This window comes from Manis pentadactyla, chromosome 7 (genome assembly GCF_030020395.1).
Source record: "Manis pentadactyla isolate mManPen7 chromosome 7, mManPen7.hap1, whole genome shotgun sequence".
NCBI lineage: Eukaryota > Metazoa > Chordata > Mammalia > Pholidota > Manidae > Manis > Manis pentadactyla.
Genome location: NC_080025.1, coordinates 131070313 through 131093820, shown reverse-complemented (window position 1 = coordinate 131093820; position 23508 = coordinate 131070313). Strand labels below are relative to the sequence as shown.

General features: G+C 38.1%; 1 protein-coding gene across 2 annotated transcripts in view; it reads right to left on the bottom strand.

The window, feature by feature from the left end:
* Positions 1-23508, bottom strand: part of EXOC4 (exocyst complex component 4) — a 797616-nt gene that overhangs the window by 124096 nt on the left and 650012 nt on the right. For both annotated transcript variants that reach the window (XM_036905582.2, XM_057504775.1), the window contains exon 13: positions 11735-11890. In XM_036905582.2, coding sequence (XP_036761477.2) covers positions 11735-11890 — 156 coding nt within the window. The remainder of the gene's footprint in view (positions 1-11734; positions 11891-23508) is intronic.

Here is a 23508-nt window from a genome sequence, read left to right as displayed (position 1 = left end):
TGCATTACTAACAGTATATGCTATACATTACATGGCTCTTATATTTCTGACTCATTTATAATAGTTTATGTAAAATGACAGCTCAGATTTTAGGTAAGCAGTTTAGTGTTTGCACCCTGCTGTCAACTAAAACATATTGCCCCAAACTCATATGCTGAGGCCCTGAACCCCAAAGTGATGGTATTTAGAGATGGAATCTTTGGGAGGTAAGTCAGGTGGAACCCTCATGATGGGATTAATACCCTTTAAAGAAGGGATATGAGATCTCTCTTTCTCTGACATGCGAGGACACAGCAAGAAAATGGGTCTCTGCTAGCCAGGAGGTGAGCCCTCGTAAGGAACTGAACTGGCTGGCACCTTGATCTTGGACTGCCTGGCCTCTAGGGCTGCGGGGAATTTATTTCTGTTGCTTAAGCCACCCTGTCTATGGTATTTTGTTATTGTAGCATGAGCAGATGAATACACATCCTATATGCTAAGATTCCTTCTATGCTATCAATTCTCTTACTTAACTGCATGACTTACATATTAAGGAGTACATGAGTACAGACATTCATTGAACAAGCACTTACTGAGCAACTACTGGGTGACTCCAGGCCTGCCATTTAACACTGAAATTCTAGAGCAACACTAGCTAAGTGCTCCGGTTATTAACCATATAACTTTGGTATCAGTGTCGAATACTTATTTGATCTAGGAACTTGGTTTCAAAAGTGTTTACAGGCATCCTCTGCTTTTATGGCATTAGTTTTCTGGAAAACAAGAAGCATTAAAGAATTGGCCAAATTTTCTTATAAAAGCAGCTTTGTAATTGAAGGTTGTGATTCTGAGACATCAAATAAATGATGAATGTTTGCAAAAAATATGCAATAAGTGTAAACATACTAAAACTGGAACCATCAGTAGTAGCTAAAACATACTGAAATTTATTCAAAATGCTGCCTAATAGACAGAATGCACTAGGCATACAGACTGGTCAAACAAAGGGCTCCAACCTAAGATATAAGTATACAACCTAAAAACGCAACTTTACTCAATATTAAGTATGACCCAATAAGCTACTGAAAACACACACACACACACACACACACACACACACACGTGCTAGTCTGTAAGTTCTAGAATCAAAAGCAGTCATTTATAGATGAGGGATCGAGGAGCAGAGGAGTGGGGGGACCTGGCTGGAGACTCAGAGAGAATCAGGGGCAGGGTGAGAGAGTGAGGCAGGAACCCAAGGCCTCAGTCTCGGGGTATTCCCCACATTCTGTACCCATCTTTTCTGTACCAAGCAGATGAGAACACTGGTTTTTTAGTGGGTGAAGTCTGAAAAATTCCATGAAAGTTGATATTAGGTAACAAGAAGCAAGGAGCTCATTGTGCAGTGGCACATCATTTACAGGCTGATGGCACCTTCTCAGAGTTTGGACACAGACTCAACTTGGGATAAAGCTGCCAGTTAGTCTGGAACCTGCATGCATCTTTCTTTAGCCAAGCCACTAAAGGAAGCCTGGCTCCCACGTGTCCTTTGTAGGATGTTGTCAAACAATACTGGATATAAACAGTAAGGTACAAGTGTTTTTTCTGGAGGTGCTGGGACTTCCACAGGTAGGCATTTTTTTTTTTCTGCCACGAGTCACTAGAAGTTATGCATCTATACAAATAGCAACAGCTTTCCATAAGAGAACATTTCCATACAGAACAGCTTCAAAACAGATTATTGATATATAGGATTAAAATGACCAATAATTACTTATATGTTGAACATGTACTGCAGTTTTTCAACTTCCAAGAATGATTACAAATTTAAAAGTCAAAATTTATATAGCATTGAACCTATTCATCTGAGTATTCCAGCTTATTGACCATTTTGGTTATTTCTCATATTGGCATCCAGTTTCCTTTTGAAGAATCTAAATCCATTCTGAGCAGAGATACTCAACAGCTGATCTCAAGCAAAGGCAGTAATTGCCAAACCAAGGAACTAAGTGTCTGGTCTTCAAGGCAGCAATCTGGGAACAGAGATGGGGAAGGAACTGAGAAATGGGTGGGGGCTTAGAAGGAAGACCAAGAAAGAGATGAGACTGTTCGGAGCAAAGTGAGACAGTACAGAGCAGAGTTAAGTGCTTTGCAAAAAACTGGCAGAAAGTGAAGATGGCTTAAGATTATGATTTTTTTTCTCAGGGATAAAAGAAATGTTAGAATGACATTTAGTGTATTAGTGGGGAACTGGTGGACTGGCAGTGAGTGGTAATGGGTTTGAATATGTGTGAACAATGTTTTTAAGTAAATAAAAAGTTAAACCCTAAGTAATAATTACTCGTGGTTAAATAACCTCTAATGATGAACAGTGATGCCCTGTCCCAAGGCTCCCCATTCTGAGTCTTGTGCCACAGAAAAAAGCATCTACAACTTAAAAAAAAAAATCCAAAAACTGTTTGTTGTGAATTCTTCCAGTGGTTTAAACTATCTCTCTATGTGATCTGTGGAAGCTGCCACTTGTTGATGGATTAATTTCAGACATTTTATTCTGGCCTCCTGCTCAGTGGATGGGTGAAGAATTGGCTTACTTCCTACCCACTTCCCACCTTCAACTATACCCATGTCCCCTTCCTGATGTAATTATTATTTTTCATTTTTCTACTGGTCTCCTTTTAATATATACACATCTCTTCACCTCTAGTCGGAGCACTCACCATACTATAAACTTCTCATTTGTTTAACTCCCTCCATACTGTGAGTTCCCGACCCAGGAGGGAAGGAGGAAGGACGCAGAGGGGGAGAGGGTTTCAGGGAAGAGAGATAGGGGAGCTGATGTCTGATCTGTAGCTTGGTACCCACCCTGGACAGGTACAGAGGCCGGGTGGGGTGGGCAGAGAGCCTTCCAGGAAGAGGAATGGGCATGGCAAAGACTAGGGACTAGGAATCAGGAAAAATGTAACAGGGAAAGACAGAGGGCACGAGAAGGCAAGTGGTCCTTTGCCATCTGGCAGGGAGGTATAAGCCTGCAGCAGAGAGCAGCCATCAGTGGATACAGAGCTGGGGGAGACACGAGTGGGCACAGGCCACTTCAGTGGGCATTTGACACTCTCACTGCTTGTCCTGCCTTAGGAACACTGCTTCCAGCTCTGGCCAGGTGAGGTGACAGGTATCTCACTGGTTAGGACATCATTCTCAGCCCTTTCTGAAGGCCTTTCTGAAGGGCTGAGTGGGACTATATTACAGGGATTGATTTTTTTTGTTCTTTATTGAAGACTCCAAACGAGAGAGAGAGGAATCGTATTAAATGTACATCTAAGTAAAAAAAGGTAATCCCATGATATGAAATTCAACAAAATATAAAAATGTAGAAAACACTAAAATTTAATGATACTAACAGATAATTATAATCCTCAAATAATTGTCTAAATAGATGAGCATTTATGCAATGGACAGGGAAGATTTTAAGGTTTTTCCACTTACTGTCAATCTTACAGTAACAAGAGTCATATCATTTTGATATAATAACAAAGTACCTGACTCAATCATCTTGAACATTAATTGATATGTTTGTAGCTGAGTTTCCAGTTAATTACCTGTCTTTTTGTTTAATTTTGAGATTTAAGTCTGCTTCTCATCCAGCCTTGCCTGGCAGTGTCCTACATCCATCTATGACCTTCATCTTATTTAATCGAGGGGAAAAAAAATTTTAGCAAAGCATTTTCTACTCTATACTTATTTAATATATTCATGTTTCCTGATTCATCTTTTATAATTATATTTTTAAAGTCATATTAAGCCTGCAGAGATCGTGAAATACATGTCTCCATGACAGTGAACATTTTGTTCAAGCTAGCCAGTCTTTTTTTCTCAGCACCAGATCTTCTACTTACTTGTTCCTTCAAATTTATCTAAAGGTTCTTCAAAAGCTGTAGTTATGGGCAACCTTTTAACAGCTGTTGCTTATGTTGTTTTGAAAACCTTTTAAACTGCCAAGTAGAATTTTTCTGAACATCACTTATGCTCTAACTTTATTCATGTTATATTTACATCTAAATACATTTGTAGGCCTACTAGATTTCTGCTTCTCTGAATTGTCTACTCTGTGAAGAAACTGAAGAAGTAGAAAGGCCCACCAAAGGCAAAAACAGAACCAAACGAAAACAGATCACTGTTTTAACGGTGACGTTCAGGATGAGGACTCAGGCCTGTGAGCTTCCAAATGGAATGTATTACTATGTATGTAACTCCTAGGGAGGCCACTGACAGCATTTTCCTTACATTTTATTTCTTTTTCAATGGAAGACTAGGTGATTCTTCTTATTTTAAAATTCAGTTTCATTCATTCAACCGTTATTGAGGATCTGTGATGAACGATTAGGGTTCCACGGAAGGAAGGTAAGAAGTCAAACCTTCTTTCTGCTTTTACTCTGACTCCTATTTAAATATTAACTTTTAATATGGAACTCATGCCATGTAAAGTCTTATAAGAAAGTATTTTGCTGTTCTTTAATTACACTGAGTTCATAATTCCATAAAATGACAAAAAAAAGCAGTCTTAATAAACATAGCAGTCATTTGATTCCCTAGACAAAATAAAAAGTTATTTTCTAAATAACCCAGTAACTTAAAATAGCTAAGCTTTCACCTGTCTTCCTTATTCAGGGCTGATTCATGTTCTATCTGAAATCTACATAATCTGTTTTATATCATATTTACCTTTGCATTTCCTCTGTTTCATCCCTTCTCTTTTCAACAATGACTCTTTTTTTTTTCTTTGATTAGGAAAACATCAAGCTCAGAGGAAAGAGACGATAATTCCTGGTTTTCATGTATTATCCCCTGCCAGCTCCCAAATACCTGGCTATTCTGTTACCAAACTGGTATTGGAATGGAGAGAGCCCACAATGAATAACAATACTGATAGACTACCTCTGGAGTAAAAGCAGTTATATGAAGTCTGTGGCATAGCATGAAATGATTGGAATGTCAGTCAAGATTACGAAATGAAAATGAAAGAATAACTCAAATGTCCAAAAATATGAGATCCAGATCCGTTTTTAAGCTGACCGACCACAGTGTGACAGCTCTGGGAGCCGCACTACCTGTGCTCAATTCCAGCTCTGTTACTCCGTGACTGTGAGTCTGGGGACGTTACTTAATTTCTCTCTACCTCAGTTTCCTCATCTGTCGAAGGGGGATAATAATATCTGAAAACTCACAGTTGCTGCACAGAGCTGGGCACCACCAACTCAGATTGTTGTGGTTGTTGAAATAGATTACATAATGTTTCCAGAAACTTAATTCTCTATCAGTCATCCTTCCGTCTGCCAGAGTTCAAGACTAATTCATAGGTTTTATATATTTTTCACCATTCATCACCTGATAGCTCTGGTCCTGGTCACACCAATGACGCCTGCCCACATTAGGATTTTCAAATCTGGGTCTAGAGAAATGATTCGTATTCTTTGAAATTCTGGGGCCCTGAGTGAAATGGGGTAAGAGATTTTCTGGGACAGTGTTTCTCATATATATGGTCTCCCCAACTCCTAGACAACCCCTTCCCACCATCTTTATTTCTCCCAACACCTTACCCTTTCTGTTAATTATATCTCCAGAAAGCAGGATTGCTTTTATCATTAGATAGGCCAAGGATAAATATATACATATATTTGACAGGTGCAAAGACAATGGGCTAGAAAGCCTGCTTTCAGCTTCTTTGGGAACAAAAGGATATTTGCTTTTTTTTTTCTATTAAAGCCCTGGCTTGACCTATCTTTTTTCCCCTCTCTATTCAAAGTTAGGCCTGGAAATAATACCTTTTTTTTTAGTTAAAATACAAGAATAGGAAAGGGTCTCATTTAGTAGTGAAGGGAACATAACCTTTATTCAATGCAAAGGGCACTGGATTCTATATTCATTTGTGAGCCAAACAGCACTCTGAGCTTTAAAAACTAATTATAGGAGGAGAATGTGCCTCCAGTCTTTCTGGCTCCTGCCATGCTCTATGGTACTCTGATGTGCTAAATCAAGGCGCTTTGTCAACTCTACCACATTGGAATATCAATGAAGTGTTTTCTCGCCTACCTACTTTTGCATTCAATTTACAACTGGGGTAGAGAATGTGACAGATTAAGAGGAAAGAATCAATCACATACAAAACAAAATAGAACTAAAAAATTATTTATTTTTCTTCTGTTAAGCAAATATAATTTGCTTTCAAACCATGTCTACATGCAACAACATGGACAAAAATCTCTCAGGTATAATGATCTGCAAAATAAACCAGATACTATGATTAAATTGATATGAAATTTGACGACAGTCAAAAAATATGGTGGTGAAAGTCAGAATAGTGGTTACCCTGAGGGTAGGATTTCTGGGGTACTAGAAAATTTTGTTCTCCATTTTAATTTGGGAGATGGTTACAAGGGTAAAATCACACATAACATTTAATTGGCTTATACACCTACTTTATTTCTTGTATATTATAACTCACCAAACATTTTAAAAAATGTACCATTTTTTTTTGTCTTCAAATTTAAGATACAATTCCAGGAGCAAAACAAGAGAAAAAAAAAAAGTCAGGAGCTTAATTCTAGATCACCTAAATCAGAAGCATGAGGTGATATATTAGGAGGTCTGTCTCTTTGCATCAGCATTCTCTTTTTTGGAATAGGGCTAGAAAACCTTCCCTTTAATTCTAAGCTTTTGGAGATAACTAATAAAACTGATCGAAAATCTCCTTTATAAGCATTAAATAGAATTAAGAAGTTATGTAATAATATAAGCTGGAGAACAACAAGAAGAAGACCTATATTCATTTAAAGTAACCTGAAAAGTTGGCAAAAATAGTTTATCCCTCAGAAGTTGCTGCTAATATAATTATTCAGGATATAGATATGATTAGATGAGTACATTTAAAGAGAAGAGTGGGAATATGCTTACAGACTGCCTAAGTATCTGGCAGCAGGAAAATGTGATGATAATACTGGGAAAGAGTAAATAAAGCCTGGCGGCCTGACCTCTGTCCTCAGGTCAATGTGATTATTCCTACCTGGGGTGCCAGTTAATCAATGTCTCAATCATTCTTTACCTCTCTTGTTAAAAAAAGCCATGAGGCTACTGTCTGATTCTATTGCCATGACCATGCAGTGTCCATTAAGGGGAAGTGGAGAGAACAGGGGCAGGAAATGAAAGTGTTCAGAGTTTATTAATTTATTTCAGATACTGGGGACAAATATATTCATTAAAATAATGGTTTTAGAGAAAAACATCTCTATGACTTTGCTGTAAGGATTTCAAATAGGAAACAAATGTTCTATCTAAAAAAAATTTTTTTTGACTTAACAAAATTTTAAAAGTCTGTTTGTTAGAAAACACCATTAAAAGAGTAAACAAGCAACTTGTAAAGTAAGAGAACACATTGCCTATCTATTTAAGAGAAGTTGTATCCTGAACAGTAGGGAAAAGACAGATACCTAATGAAAAATGGGCAATAGATTTGAACAAGTATTTGAGGGGATATTCAAATGGTAAATAAATGCATTAAAGTACAACAGAAGGTGCTTACTTCATAAATCATGAAATGCATATTAAACCACAATGAGATACCTCTACAAAACTACTAGAAGAATAAAAAAGATGCAAAATGTCAAGTATATAAGAGATATGGAGCCATGCCATGAGAGTGCAAACTCTTACTATCACTTTGGAAAACTGCTGGGCAGCGTACACCAAAACCGAACATACGCATACTGTATGACCCAGCAATTCTATTCCTAGAAATATATACATATGTTTAGCGAAAGACATATAGTAGAATATTCACAGCAGCATTATTTGAAATAGTTCCAAACTAGAAACTACCCAGGTACCCATCAACAGAATGAATGTGTGTATACATATACATACACTCACACATAATAAAATATTTTTTAAAAAACTGTGGTGTATACACACAATGGAATATGATACAGATGATAGAGTAATAAAGACCTATTCACAACAATATGGAGTTATCTTGCAAACATAGTGCAAAACAAATTAAGTCAGTCACAAAAGAATACATAACTGCATTATTCCATTTACATGGAATTCCAAAACAGATTAATCAATGTTTAGAAGTCAGAAAAGGGTAACTTTTGGGGAGGCCAAGTAGTGACTAAAAGGAAGCATACAAGGGCTTATTGTTTCTATGTTCTGTTTCTTCATCTGGGTACTAGTTACACAATGGACAGTATGAAAATTTACCAAACTATGTCTTTGATATATGCACTTACATAATATTTATTCAATAAAAAGTAAACTATAGGTAATGTAAGCAGAGAGATGGAAGCTTTAAGAATCATAAGGAAATGTTAGAAAACAAACATACTATAACAGAAATGAAAAATGCCTTTGATGGGCTTGTCAACAGATTGGGCATAACTTGTGGGATTGAAGAAATGTTAATAGAAACTTCTGCAATTAAAATTCAAGGAGGGAAAAAAAGCATGAAAAGACAAAAGAATATCCAAGAACTGTGGAACAATTTAAAAAGGTGTAGTATATACAAAATGGAAACACCATAAGGAGAAGAAACAAAAATAGGAACAGAATAGTTGAAGCAATAATGGCTGAGAATCTCCCCAAATTAATGATAGAAATCCAAGCATAGACCCACAAAACTCAAGAGAACACCAAGCATGAAAAACAACAACAAAAAAATTCAAGTAGGCATATAATATTTAAATGGCACAAAATTAAAAACAAAGAAAAAGATCTTAAAAGAAGCTAGATCAGGACAACAATAAAAACCCCTCACCTACAGAAAAATAAGGATAAGAATTACATAGACTCTCTTCAAAACTTATGGAAGAATAGTGGAGTGAAATATTTAAAGTGTTGAAAGAATCACCAAGCTAGAATTTTGTACCCTGCAAAGCCATTCTTCAAAACTGAAAGAAAAATAAAGACTTTCTCTGACAAACAAAACTTGAGGGAATTTTTCACCAAGACACCTGCCTTACAAGAAACATTAAGAGAAGTTCTTTAGGGAAAAGGAAAGTGGTACATGTCAGAAACTTGGACCTATGTTAAGAAAGAAAGAGTTTTTAAGAAGCAATAAATGAAAGAAAATAAGTACCAGTTTGTTCAAAATAATAGTAGCAATGTAGAGACTGCAGCTTATAGATAAATGAAATGAATGTTATAAGGGCTGGCAGGGAGGAATTGGGAATACTTTGTTATAAGGTACTTGAAGGATTATTTGAAAGTGGACTCAGATTAGTTATAAATGTGTATTACAAACTCTAGAGTAACCACTAAAAAGAGCGGACAAAACAAAGGAGTATTTACATACTGAGAGAAGAGAAAAAGTAGAATCATAAAAAATACTCAATTAAAACCAAAAGGCTGAAAATTATGATCTATAAAAGAAGAAGAAAAACAATAAGATGGACTTAATTAAAATTTAAAACTTCTGCTCTAAGAAAGATACTGTGAAGAGAATAAAAAGACAAGGTACAAACTGGGAGAAAAATCTTTGCAAAACACATATCAGATAAAGGACTGGTATCCAAAACACACAAAGAACTCTTAAAACTCAACAGTAAGGAAACACACAACTTTGTTAAAAATGGGCAAAAGATCTCAATATATTCGCACCAAAAAATATGACAGGTATCAAGCATATGAGAAGATGCTCAATATCATGTCATTAGGGAAATACAAATTAAAGCAATGAGATATCGCTAAGCAACTATGAGAACGTACCAAATCCAAAACAGTGACAACACCAAATGCTAGCAACTCAATGAGAACAACTCTCATTCACTGCTCATAGGAATGCAAAATGGTACAGTGACTTTGGAAGGCAGTCTAGCAATTTCTTACAGAACTAAATACATGCTTAACATACAATCTAGCAATCACACTCTTTGGTATGTACCCAAATGAGTTGAAAACTTAAATCCACACAAAAACCTGTACACAAATGTTTACAGGAATTTTTATTTCCAATTGCCAAAATGTGGAAGCAATCAAAACATCCTTCAATAAGTGATGGATAAACTGTGGTACATCCATACAAGGGAATATTATTCAGAGATGAAAAAAAAGATATTGAGCCACAACACACATGAAGGAAACTTAAGTACATATTGCTAAGCGAAAGCCAAGTTAGAAAGGCTACCTATTGTATGATTCCAATTATATGACATTCTGGAAAAGGCAAAATTATGGAGACAGTTAAAAAAAAGAGTGGCTGCTAAGGGTTCACCAAGAGGAAGGTAGGGGGGACAAGAGATGCACAGAGGATTTTTAGAGCAGTGAAACTATTATTTTCAATGATACTATAATTGTGGATAATACATTCATTATACATATGTCAAAACCCACAGAAGGGACAACACAGAGGGAACCCTAATGTAAACTATAGACTTTAGTTAACAATAATCTATCGATATTAACTCACCAATTAAAAAAAATATTATCACTCTAATGCAAGATGTTAAAAACAGAGGAAACTGGAGTGGGACAGTGGGTGAGGGGATATAAGGGAATTCTGTACCTTTTGCTCAATATTTTTATATATTTAAAACTGCTCCCTCCAAAAACAAAGTCTGTTAACTAAAAAAAGTAAACTATACACAGTTTCTTATATCAGTGTAACTACCTGACTAGTTTTTCTGAGACAGTGTGAATAATAAGGAAAAAAACAAACAGGAATGCTTTAGGTTAAGTTACAGGTGAATTTTTGAGTCTCATGACTTTCAAGAAGTTTTAAATGGCACTATAGTAAATTTTCATAATAAAATGCTAAAAAATGGCACTACATTGTTTGAATATGGTTAATGTTGTGAGCAGTAAAAACCTATTTATACTTGCAACCCACATTCTGAGAAAGAGATGAAGCTCACAGGTCTATGATGAATTAAAAGTAAGGTATTGGCCATTACATCTTTTATTCCTTTTCTGGTCTTTGCTTCTTTAAAGCGGTTTAAAATTTTTTACTATTTATTCATTTCACTTGGACAGGCAAAGGACAGTAAGGATAAATCTAAATTAATGAGACAAAGCATTACCTCCATATTTTTTCTACTTACACGGCTCTGAAAATGACAGAGGTGACAACATTTCACGGTGGCAAGGAAGCCAGGTGAAAACGAGTAACTTCATAAAATTAGGCCACATTTTCATTGCTAAGTAAATAATTTAAATTGTACAAAGGTAAATGTTGAGTGATAAAGTTGAAAGAGAGACCTTACTTTTGTCGAAATAAGTAGAAAACAATCAGAATACAGAGCACATGAACAGACATGGGAAGCACATGTGTATTTCTAGAAAGTTCAGCTAACAGTTCTGTAAACTGAAGAATGTGCTCAGAACCACTGTAACATACTCTGAATAGGTAGGAGCTTTATATTATTGTATGTTTCCAAGGCAGGACAGATAACAAAGTTAATATAACTTTGCTGAATAAATGAATTGATGAATATGTTTCCCCTAAGAGGGGAGAATGACATACAAACTGAAAGATATTAAATTTGATTTAACAATGCTCCAAATCTGATTCGTATCAATCCCTTCCTTCTAAAGTTTTGAGCACAAGGCATACTTCTATGGGAAAAGAGGTGTGCTGGGATGAATATAAATTTGCTAAGTTTAGTTCATTGCTACTTGATACTTAGAATTGGCAAAATTTCGTGGAAGAAAGTATCAGCTAAACAGACGTTTTCCTCCCATGTTCAGTACAACTTAGAAAATAGATCTTTACCTTATGAAGTCTTCTTCCTCTTCTCTCTTTGCCCTCAGCTGTTTCGGTTGAGCCATATTAATCCAGTTTGGTAGAGATTTCAAAAGCCTGCTGATATCATCGTCTTTTGCCCAAGATGCACTGATAACAAGTTTTTCTTCGGACTGGACAATACCCCTAAACACAATCAACAGAAAAGAGACATCTCAGTAAAATGCCTGGTATCCAGTTAGTATTTTTCATTTACTTTTGCTGCAGGGAAAAGGTACTACACCCATCTCTCTTATTAACATAATCCATTATCCGAGTTGGAAGCATGACATCCTTAACAGGTCACATTACTGGGAAACATAATTTCTAGACTTCATTCATAGTTTCTTTATTGTTGAGTCATTGTGAAAGCTAGTGGTAATAATAATTCATTCCCCCATCATAGTTAATCCCTTAGGACAAATAAAAGTGTATGGTACGTTTTAGGGGGGATTTTTTAAGAAGATGTTGAACAAATAAAAAGTGGGGTAGTCATGTAGAAGAATGCTATTAAATGATGACAAAAATGGTATCTGAAAGGTGACGAAAGTGGTATAAAAGGTTGTTCTCTGACTTCTTGGTTTGAATGACCAATTAGCTGTACTTGAAGGTATTTTTTGAACTATGGACCCCTCTATTCAAAGCAAATGTACCATCACAGAGAAACCTTCTGCCCGTGATGTCAGGCAGAAGGAGTCTTTGATTATTGCTCTCTCCAGTGGACTTTGACTAGTGACCTAGAGTGACAGGCTTCAAGTCCTTGAATGGGGCCCATGGGTCAGCTATTAACACTGCTCTTATCAGAATGTACCTGCAAATTCACCTTCAGTGTTCAATTTCAACTTAGTCAAAAAGCTTCTCTTTCTGATCAACACTTCCGTCACTGTAACTAATTTCAATGGTCTAAAATTCCTCATCAGCAATTCTAGGTGACAGAAATGATATTTATTCAGGAAGGGAGTGTTAATTAGCTAGCTACTCCTCTGAAGTTGACCAAGACTCACAGAGGTCCCTCCCCTCTTCCACATCAGAGTCAGAAATTTATGTTGGTAAAGTCATTATAGTGGTGAACATTATACACTTTTGTATATGCAACACATGTACACATGTGTGTTTGATAAAACCTCCTTTACCCAATAGACAGTGTAGTGTTTGTAGACAAAGGAAGTTGAAGCCTAAAAACCTTAACTCATGACATCTTGACTTAAGGTAATATGATTTCATGTTGCAGGGAGCAATACTGCCCTGGTCTTCTGATAATATGCTAGAATAAATATGAGAGCCATAATTTATTTCTAGAATACTTCTCACTGTAAGTTACTAACAGTGACTATGGTCAGTGATACAAAAATTAAACTATAGACCTTTTTTCCTCAGATCTCTCAAATTACTCTCACTGCTACCTTCTAGTCCCTTTTTTCCCTTGTTACTTTCTTGCATCTTTTTCTGTGATATTTAAGGATCAGCCTCACAATCTAACTTTTACACCTTTGTACTCGGGTGCTGGGTGCAGTGTTATAGCATGGTACTGCCTCAAGCATATGAAACTCCACGCCAGATGGACCCTCAAAGTTCTCTGGCATTCTTTTTACAGCAGACTGTCCCTGACCAACCTCCTCTTCCATTCCATCAATGACTATTTTTTAAACCTTTGCACTCTATCTCCTCATTGCTTATCCCCCACATTCTTCCCATCTGACAGAGAAAAGAGGGAACCTAATTACATACTTTCAAAGATTCCACTTTCTGGCTCCCAAGGAAATATGTTCAAAACTGTTTCATCCTCATTCACTTCAGCAATCCCTTTACGTGGCTTTTGGGGATCCTTTCTCCCTCCAATTCTTTTTCCTGTATATCTAATGTCTCTCTCTCAATATATTCTCCAGGCCCTGTTATTTTTTCAAAAAATGAATGGATGAATGAGTGAATGAATAAATGAATCTCCTCCTCCTTCAGCATGTCTCTCTGGGGAAGCTCCTTCCCCTCCTTCACAGACACTGTCATCGAATGAATGGTCTTCACTCACTGATTTCCCTTTCTCGCCTCTCATTCACTTTTTCCATTCATGAAATTACTCTACAGGATTTACTTTATGATGTAGCCCATCTAATGCTTTTTGAAAAATTTTCAGTTGTTGTATTTTCATCTCTAAATATTCTATTTAGCTTTGTTACAAATCCACTGGCTTCCCCTCCAAAATGCCCTGTCCTAGTATTATAGCCCTTCCTGCATCTCTTTGAAATATATTAAAAGCAGCAATTTTAAAGTTCCTTTTATGTGATTCTATATTATTTGGAAGTTCTGTGGATGTCAAATGTCCTGTTAGTTGCAATTTCCTTCTTTTATCGAGATGGTGAGTTTTCTAACGTGGGCAGCTCTACCTCAGTGGGACTTGTCCTCTGCAGGAATCCCACATTTGCCCTGAGTTTTGGAGATGTCACATGGGTGGTTTGCATCAGCCTATTCTGCATCCTGTCTATGGGTTTCACTAGTTCTAAGTAAGCTTTGAGGTTTTTTTTTTTTCCTTTTCTTGCTGTAAAACATTCTCTCCTAACATGGGTAGTGCAAAGAATTGAGGGCCCTACTTACATATACATGTGTGGGATTCTGATTTCTTTCAGGGGTCACCTTTTCTACTCTAAGTTGGGTGGCTCATTCCCAAGCCCAGAGTTTTCTCAGTCCCATTCATGGGCAGAAAATTCCCTTAGATAATTTCTGCACAAATAAAAGTCCCTGCCATGCAGGTGTTAAAATGCTAACCCCTAATTGGGTCTTGACCTCTAGTATGGTTTCAATGTTTGTACTCCCCCAAAATTCACATGTTGGAATCCTACCACGGATGTGATAGTGTTAGGAGGTGGGGGTTTTAGGAACTGATTAGATTATAAGGATGAGCCCTTATGAATGGGATTAGTACCCTTATGAAAGAGACCCCACAGAGTTCTCTAGAGCCTTCTGCTAAAGTGACAATACAATGAGAAGTCTGTGACCTGGGAGAGGGCATCACCTAACCCTTCTAGTGCCATGTTCTTGGACTTCCAGCCTCTAGAACTGTAAGAAATGTCTTATAAGCTACCAAATAGTCTGTGGTATCTTCTTATATCAGCTCAAAAGGACTAAGACACCCTGTATATGTGGTCCTCATACCTTGACAGGCCACTGAACTTCAACCTTTGCTTGTTGTATACCTTTTACTTTCTCTTTCATTGGAGGCATCTGGAGAATTCTCTTCCTTTTGAATTTAGCTACACATTTAAAATATATTTTTTAAAATCATATAGTTTTATTTGGACTTTCTATGTGTTAAGTATGGAAAAGGGCTTCCTAAATGTATACACTCCACACTTTTGACTGAAGTCCAAATTCAGTCTTAAATCAACTGCAGTCAAAGTTCTAGAACCACCATTCCTGTGAAACTGCTCCCCAAACCTGTGGGTGTATTTTATTCTTCACATTCTTTGATTATGCTAAAGCATCTGATTTTTGATTACTCCCTCCTTGAAATATTACTCCTTTGGTTTCCACAATGTCACCTTCTCCTGGATTAACTCCTGCTACCCTAACTTCTTTCTTAGCCAAACTGATGCTTTTTTCCTCTCTCCATATTTTAAATACTGTTTCAAAGCATTCTGCATTTCTCACTTGGGCAGCCTCATCTTCTAGCAAGACCTGACCAACCTATACTCCAAATACTTCTAAGTTAATATCTTCAAGGCTGCCCTCTAAGTCTTGGACCTACATATCCAAAGGTTTACTGGAGAATTCTTCTTGAAAATCCTAGTAGTATTTCAAATTAAGATGAGTCAAAAGAAGCTCATTTATTATCCACGTCTCCCTCTCCCCCTAAACATCTAGTATTCCTTACTTTGGTCAACGGTTCAACCATTCATCCTATTACTGAAGTCAGAAACTCTCAGCAATCCTAAACACCCACAGTCACCACATCCTGCCAATTTTCCACCTCCTTAGTACCTTATAAATCTGTTGTTTTCCTGTTCAGGTTCACTGCCATTAACCTATATTTAGAACTTCATCATTTCTCAGTTGGACTTGGAGGTAACCTTGTAACTGGGCACCTTGCCTAGATCTTCAAGACTATCAGTCCAATTTACCACACTAATCGGAAGAGTCGTTTTTCTTAAATTGTAAAAACACAGTCATGTTATTCTTCTTAGAACTCTTCACTGATTCCTAATTCTAAGAGCGAGTCCAAACACAGCAAGGCATGAAGATACCTTTTTGGCTTCATCTCCTGCTATTTTTTCACTCTTTTGTTCACTAATCCCAAGTCAAACCCCTGCTGTGTTGGCTGACCACCCTATAAATAATGAGTATTCCAGAGTTTTTTGAATGGGATACGCTGTTCACTACTCCTGTGTATTCTCTCTGCCTAGAAAGTCTTCCTTGTTTGCCTCTACTGATTAAGCGTCACTTCCACTCTTCCCTTGGGACGGCTGAGTTCTCTCTTTTGTGCCTCATCACCCCTGTACTAGAGATTTTCACCCTTGATTGCCCATTGGGTACAATAAAAAAAAAACTCACGTGGGAACTTTTAAAAAAACTAGATGCCCGGGCCACACCGAAGACTACGTAAGCCAGAATCTCTGGGGGTGGGATCCAGGCCTCAAAAGCTTCCTGGATGATTCCACTGTGCATCAGTGGCAAGAACCACTGCCTTACGCTCGCCTCCACTGTAACCGCTCTGACTACACTTCTTTACAAGCTGGGATCCCCTTGCTGGATAATGAGTTCTCTGAGGGTAGAGTTGATTTCTCATTAGTTGTCGTTTTCCCAGTGCCTAGCACAACACCAAGTACTGGGAAAGTGTGTAAGAACTGAACTAGAGATAAAGATAAGCCCTCTTCAGTTTCAGGAGTCTAGATAACATTACACTAAAACCATTTTAATGTTTTTCACTCTTCTTTGCACTAAATGACTTAGGTGAGCTGTCAAGTCATTTGGTATTTTAACCAAATTGTGGATCACTCCTTCAGGCTCTCAGCATGCTCTCTGAATTCAAAACAAATGAGAATAATGAATTCAGGTGTGTCCCCTTCTGAAAAAGGCCAACATAAAGTCCTGACTCACAAAACAAATGAACCAAAGACTTCATTATTTACTGACAAGCCTTCCCCTTCTACTCCACTTATTTCTAGATGGCCTGTTATTGGACAGTCTCCTTGAAGTCTCACTTTCTCTTGTAAGAATTGGTTGACTATGTCAGTCCACAACAATCTCTCCTGTTGGAAAGCAAATGGATAAAAACCCTCCTTTTATACTTACCATTTATAACTTCACATTACAACTTTTTTTTCTATACTGGGCTGGGCACTATGGCCTGTGGGTTAAATCTACTCCATCAGGTGACTCTGCATGCCTGCAAGCTATGAACAGTGTTGACATTTTTAAATGGTTAAGAAAAATAAGAAGAATATTTTGAGACACATGGAAATATATAAAATTTAAATTTCAGTGTCCATATCTACAAAGTATTTTGGCTGAGTGGCTCAATTCCTTATATCCATACTGTAAGTTAAATTCTGCTCCACAGAGTCAGAAGCCCAAACCCAACTCAGGTTTTCAGCATCTAAATGAGCCCATCGATACTGGCATAATTCTGCCCTAGGGTTCAGGAAAAAGTTTGGGTCTGTAGATTTGCAATGATATTGTACATTTTGGAGAATTTTTTATTTTAGCACTAGCAGAGATGAAAAAAAAGTTAGCTTAGTGGACTACTAGATTAAAGGTACCCACATTATTTATTTATGTCTTTTTAAAAGACTGACTTAATTCAATAATTCAATTTTACTGCCTTCACTAATATTCACAGATCCTGTCTTATTAAACAATAGTAATCCAAACCAACTAAAATGCTACCTATATACAACCCTCAACAATAAATTATTAATTCATACTGGAATAAGCATCAATCCTAAATGCAATTCTAAATATTCTAATTTGAAATATTGGCATTGATTACCAACATACAATTATCCTAAAGGGAATTTTTCTTTCAAATGGCAAAGTTTAAATCCTGATCAACTGCATTTGTTTGTTTATTCTTTTGTTTATATTTTATTATTTGTTTATAATTTTGTGATAAACTGGATTGTGTGGGCTATAAAATTCCAGGACATGTTCAAATAGTCTCAAAAAAGAAGAGCTATAGCTTCAACAATTATTCCACACGAAGAGCAGAGTTAATCACCACTACCAGAACCATAATCTACTAATTAATTCAAGGCTCAGTGGCCCAAAGACAGAGCCATCTGTGTAACTTCTTGGGCCTGTTCCCATGAGAAAGAGGAAAATGGACATAGGTGATAAGGCGGCCGAGAGAAGGGCCCACCCTCCAGACACAGCTCAGTGAATTTCATTCAGAAAACATCTGCTGGTGTTGACTGGCTCTGATGTGCATTGCCTCCTTTCTGAAACAGTTGCAAAGTGGGCCTGTTCTCTGGACACAGCTGGGGTGCTGAGTCTTTCATTAGGTAAACGACCAGGGGCAGGTGTGGCTAATTGGAGTCAAATGTTTGGTGCCGGTCAGGGCATGATGTTTACTTTCCCAGACTGAATCTTTCAGGCACTTCAAACATTAGGAGCCAAGCTGGACAAATGAACCCCAGGCAAGGATGGTCCAAATTATGCTACTATGGTCAATTTTCAAGGGTGAATGACTGAACCTGTACAGTAAGCCAAACTACAGTGCGATGGCCAGCAACACAGTGATATTTAGAATGAGGGATGCAAAAATAAGTTAGGACCATGCTTCTGATTATAATGAAACAGCAAAACCAAAAAATACCTTATGCTAACACAGAGCAGAACAAACAGGAAACAAGCAGAGAAACACCATGTTATTTTTTATATCACACTCAGTGCTGGTGAGAGAGCTGTGTGATGGTCTGGAATCACAAGTTATGAAGCATCTGGTAACTCTGGAGATGGTTCATGGGAAACAGAAACAATTCAAGAGGACCCACAGAAAAAGAACTGGAATTTGCGAGTTTACAGAAAGTAACTGTTGGGGAAAATTTAATAACAATCTTTAAATAGACCAGTTCTCATATGAAGGGACATAACTGTCTGATATTTAAAATACCAAAAAGAAATTATATTGTAGCACTGTGGACCAAGAATATAAAAATTGTCCCTAAAAATTTTTGTCTCAACTGTAAATGTTCAGGTTTTTCTTTTGATAAGCAAATTAGAATATGGATATCCTCAAGATCCTTATAAAAAGATTCAGACCAGGTAACCTAAGTGTATGCTTTCTCATTGCATTTAGAATAAAACTCAAATTCCCTGGCCTTGAGATAGTTCATCAGTGGTCCTCAATCCTGGCTGCACATTGAAACACCTAGGTAGACTCTTTAAAAGATATCAATCTCACCTTCTGAAGTGGGGCTCGGCAGGGGTGTCCTTTAAGCTCTCACATAATTCTCTTGTGCAGCCAGCAATAACTCAAGTGATCTGACTTCCGCCCCTGTCCAACCTCATTCAGTGTCCAGTCTCTTTGCGCTCTCTGTTCCAGTTACGCAAACCTTAACTCAGTCTAGCTTTAAGCCTGCTGCATCTTCATACCTGCTGCATCCTCTGCCTGGAATGTTCTTACCCATATCTTCACGTGGCTCCTGATCAGCCTTCAGAATTTGGCTCAAACCATCATACATGAGGTCTTTCCTTATGTTGGTAATATTAGAATATCAACAATATTATCAATAAATTAATTTAAAAGTAAATAATAACAAAAACGCCACTACCACCAGCAGCAACAATAAATAATAACATTAGCTGACAGATACTTAGCATTTACCATGAACTAGGTGGTCTTCCAAGTACTCTGTGTGTATTCAATCCTAACAATTCTATGAGGTAGGTACTGTGATTATGCCCATTTGATACATGAAATATTTCAGCTTGCCCATCATGGTAAAATAACCAAGAGATGAGAGCCTGAATTGGACCCAAATCTACGGTTCTGGGGTCTGTGCTCCTATTAAAATGTCTCTCTAAACCATTTGAACATTTTTAGGTTTCCTGTTTCCCCTTTAATTCCATTGACTCTTCCTTGGACTTTAGAGTCAGACAGACTTAGCTTCCAGCACAGCCACGGCCATTCTCTGTGACCTTAGCAGGGTCATGTACCTCTCTGGACCTCCATTTTCTCATCTGTAAGGTTGGGAGAATCTAATCTTCACAACAGTTGTGACTGACTAGGTGAGTTAATGCCAATGAAATCCCTTGGCCAGTGACTACTTACTTTCCTGAGCGTGTCTTTCCATTTGAGTCCAGGTCCTTATTATTTTGCATCAACATTACTGCAAGAGACTCCTATCTGATCAGGGTAGACTGGGTTAGGTGGCAGAAATTAAGACTCCTTGCTTGCTACAGAATTTGTGGCACACCTGGTTAAGTGGCCAGCATCTGTATTTGGCAGAAGGGCTGCTGATGTGTGCTGGAAAAGTAGAGTGAAGTTACTCACTTGATCAATAAACATGAGGGAAAGATGTGTACACAGACATCATGCTAAAAGTTGGAGATAATTATGTGGAAAAGACATAGTAACTTCCTTCTAGAGCCTCAGAGTTTAGATCAGTAATGCACATGAGAATCACTTTGGGAACATCTAACAACTACTCTTGCCCAAGCCCCACACACAGTGGGTCTAGTGTGGGAAATCCAGTATGTGCATTTTGAAATCTCCCCAAATAACTCTGATACAAATTCACAGTTGAAAAACAATGCTTTTGAGAGAGAAAGACATGTAAATCAACAATTGATCAAATACACAATAAAAAATTTAAAATTGCAATACAATGGGTAAATACTAGAGTTATACATAATAAATTATAGGAGCATACAATAAAAGCTTTCATTTGCTGAATTATCTCTATGAACAAGATACTGTACATATTTTATAAATGTTCTTTGTATCTCTTCAATATTTAATAAAAATGAATATATCTGTGCTGGGTAAGCCAAGAAGGTGGGGGGACATAACATAATTTCAAGAGGCAAAGAAGACAAGCTTGCATGGAGCTTGCAGAGGATTTCACTGGCATATGCCCTTGACTCTTCTGAGGTTCAAAGTTAATTCGCTGGCAAAGGCAGCAAGGTGAGTTCCACTAGGCTCTGGTTCCTGCAGGACAATGGCTTCTGGCTACACAGGAAACTGGGGGGTTTCATGACTCACCACGGCTCCTGGTGGCTAATCTGCACAATGGGGCCACTGATATCTTAAAACAACACTTCGATCATGGAGTGGGGAGGTCATCCTCCTCACCAAGACCTACAACAGCATTCCTTTACGTAATATGGGAAGTTATCCAAATCCCCCTTTTCTGCCCATTTCTATGCAACTACGGTGTCCACTCTAGTCATTTTGATTTCTCAGCCTCTCCCCCATGTATCACAGCCATCCATCATGCCGCCCCACTCCTTGCTCATCATGTTCAGTCTGTCAGGAATTTCCTCATCCATTCAACAAACATACTGGGGGCCATAAAAGCGCCCAGCCGTGTGCCAGACCTGGTTTCAGTGATAGCAAGTTTATCCCTACGTTACCCTTCCCTCACACCCCGGTGTGAGTTCTGGTCCTCTGGGGAGAAGTGGTGAAAAGTGGGCCCTGAAGATGGTTACACCTTCTCCTAATAAAAACATGCCATGTCATATCACTTGGGGCTCTATGAGTAGATCTTTGATTTGTAATTCTCTGCCAGGTGCAACACAATGTAGAAAGGCCAGAAAAAAAAAAACTGAATAAACTGATGCTAAATTGGAAGAGGCAGAAACTTCAAAAAACTGTGATTTCCAATTTTTAAATGACTATTTTTGGGACCACAAGCTGTTGGTTGTACCTCAGGACAAAGAGGACAAGCAAAGGGAGAGAAGCGCTCAGCTTGGAAGCGGCAGACTAAGAGCCTACTGTCTGACTGCTAATGCAGCGCAGTAGAGAATTCACAGCTGAGTTCTCCTTTGAGCCCCAAGGGGTGTGACTAATTAAGGAAAAGACTTCTAGTCCTCATTACCCTTTTAGGAGACCTCTCTTCATCCAAAGCATGTACCGTGACATCATTAGACAGTACCGACCTTCTCTCCAGAGTGAGGTGCTCACAGAAAGGTGAGATGTTCCTGACCTTTCCTCAGATCTCTAAACTCCTGATGGATGCTCAGGTTCTCGTGGTTAACTTGGAAAACAAACCAGCTCTCAGCAGAGGGCATTGTGAGCTTATGGATTTGATCATTTCTATAAAAGATATCTGCTGAGAAAGAATCAGATTGCAATGTTTCCCTGCTCCCTGCCTCCTTCCCCAATGTTATATCATTTTGGATCATTTGAATTGTATATGGCTTTCTATTTAAGTCAGTCATTTGCTGGCAGCGAAACGAAAACATTTCCTGTTTCTCCTCTCACTGTAATCAGGATTTGGCTGTCCAAATTAGGACTGCCCTAATTACTCCTCAGCAGGTGCCGATCTGGGGGAGGGCAATAAATGGGAAGAGAGGAAGTAAGGACACTTTGCGTCTTCAGACCCATACAATAAGGAAACACTTTCTCCCCAAGCCTGAAAAACCTGGTTCACAGGCAACAGGCACCATGGGGTGGTATGTGCAGGGAGGGAGTGTGTGTCTGTGAGTGTGCATTGTTGTGTAACAACCACATCAATTATTTTTTATTTATTCCTCTTCAAAGCTTCGCAGAAGTACCTTCCCCAACCCTGAGAGAATTCTTCCTAGGCCTGTAATTCAGCAACCGTGGTAGACCTACAGATATTACCCTGTATAGGGAATGATTTGATAGTGGAAACCAAGAAATGGACACCATTCCAGAGAATTTGGCCAGGAGGGATCCCAAAGTAGTTTACTCTCTTGGGCGAAGGAATCAAGATACTTTTGGTGAGCACAATGTATCAGGAACCGAAAACAATGGCTATGTTCCAAGACGTAGTACAAGGGAAACACAGCTGCACTGTTTGGTCAAAATGGTGAAATATAAATGACAGAGAATAACTCAACTCCCGTAAGAAGGACAGATCATGGGGAACAAAGTTGTCCCAGTTCTGCCTGAAGCCACTCACCCCACTTGTGCTTTACATCTCACCTCTACTCAGTAACCAAAAACGAAATTTCAGCAATTTGCTCCTTTCCTACATTGAATTTTCCCTTTCTCCTAATTTTCCTCAAACACAAAAGCACTTATTTCTATTTAAAATAACACATAAAACAAAACAAAACAAAATCCTTCACGTGACCTCAGTTCTCTAGCAGTTCATCTGTCTGTTTCCCCTTTGCAGCTTAACTCCGTATAAATGTCTCACCTATATTTACAAGTTCTCTCCTCCCAGTGTCTTTTTTAAGCCCACACCAATCTAGGTTTCACTCCTACTAGTCCGTAGGAACAGCTCTTGCGACAATCGCCAGTGGTCTCCAGGTTATCATCACTCAGTCCACGCGCAGCCCGAACGCTGACCCAGCAGGGCTGGGACCAGCTGATACTCCTCGCATCCCTCTACTCGGTTTCCGGGACACCTCATTGTCTTAATTTTCTTCCTACTTCACTGACTGTGGCTTCTCTGTCTCCTTTGCTGGTTTCTCCTCCTCTTGCAAACATTTTAAAGTCCATAGTCTTCTTCTCTGTCATATTTATACTCACTCCCATGGAGAGTTCATCTAGTCCATGGGTTTTAAATACCATTTACATGCCAACGACTGGCAAAGATATATCCCCAGGACAGACCTCTCTCCTTTTGATGAATATATCC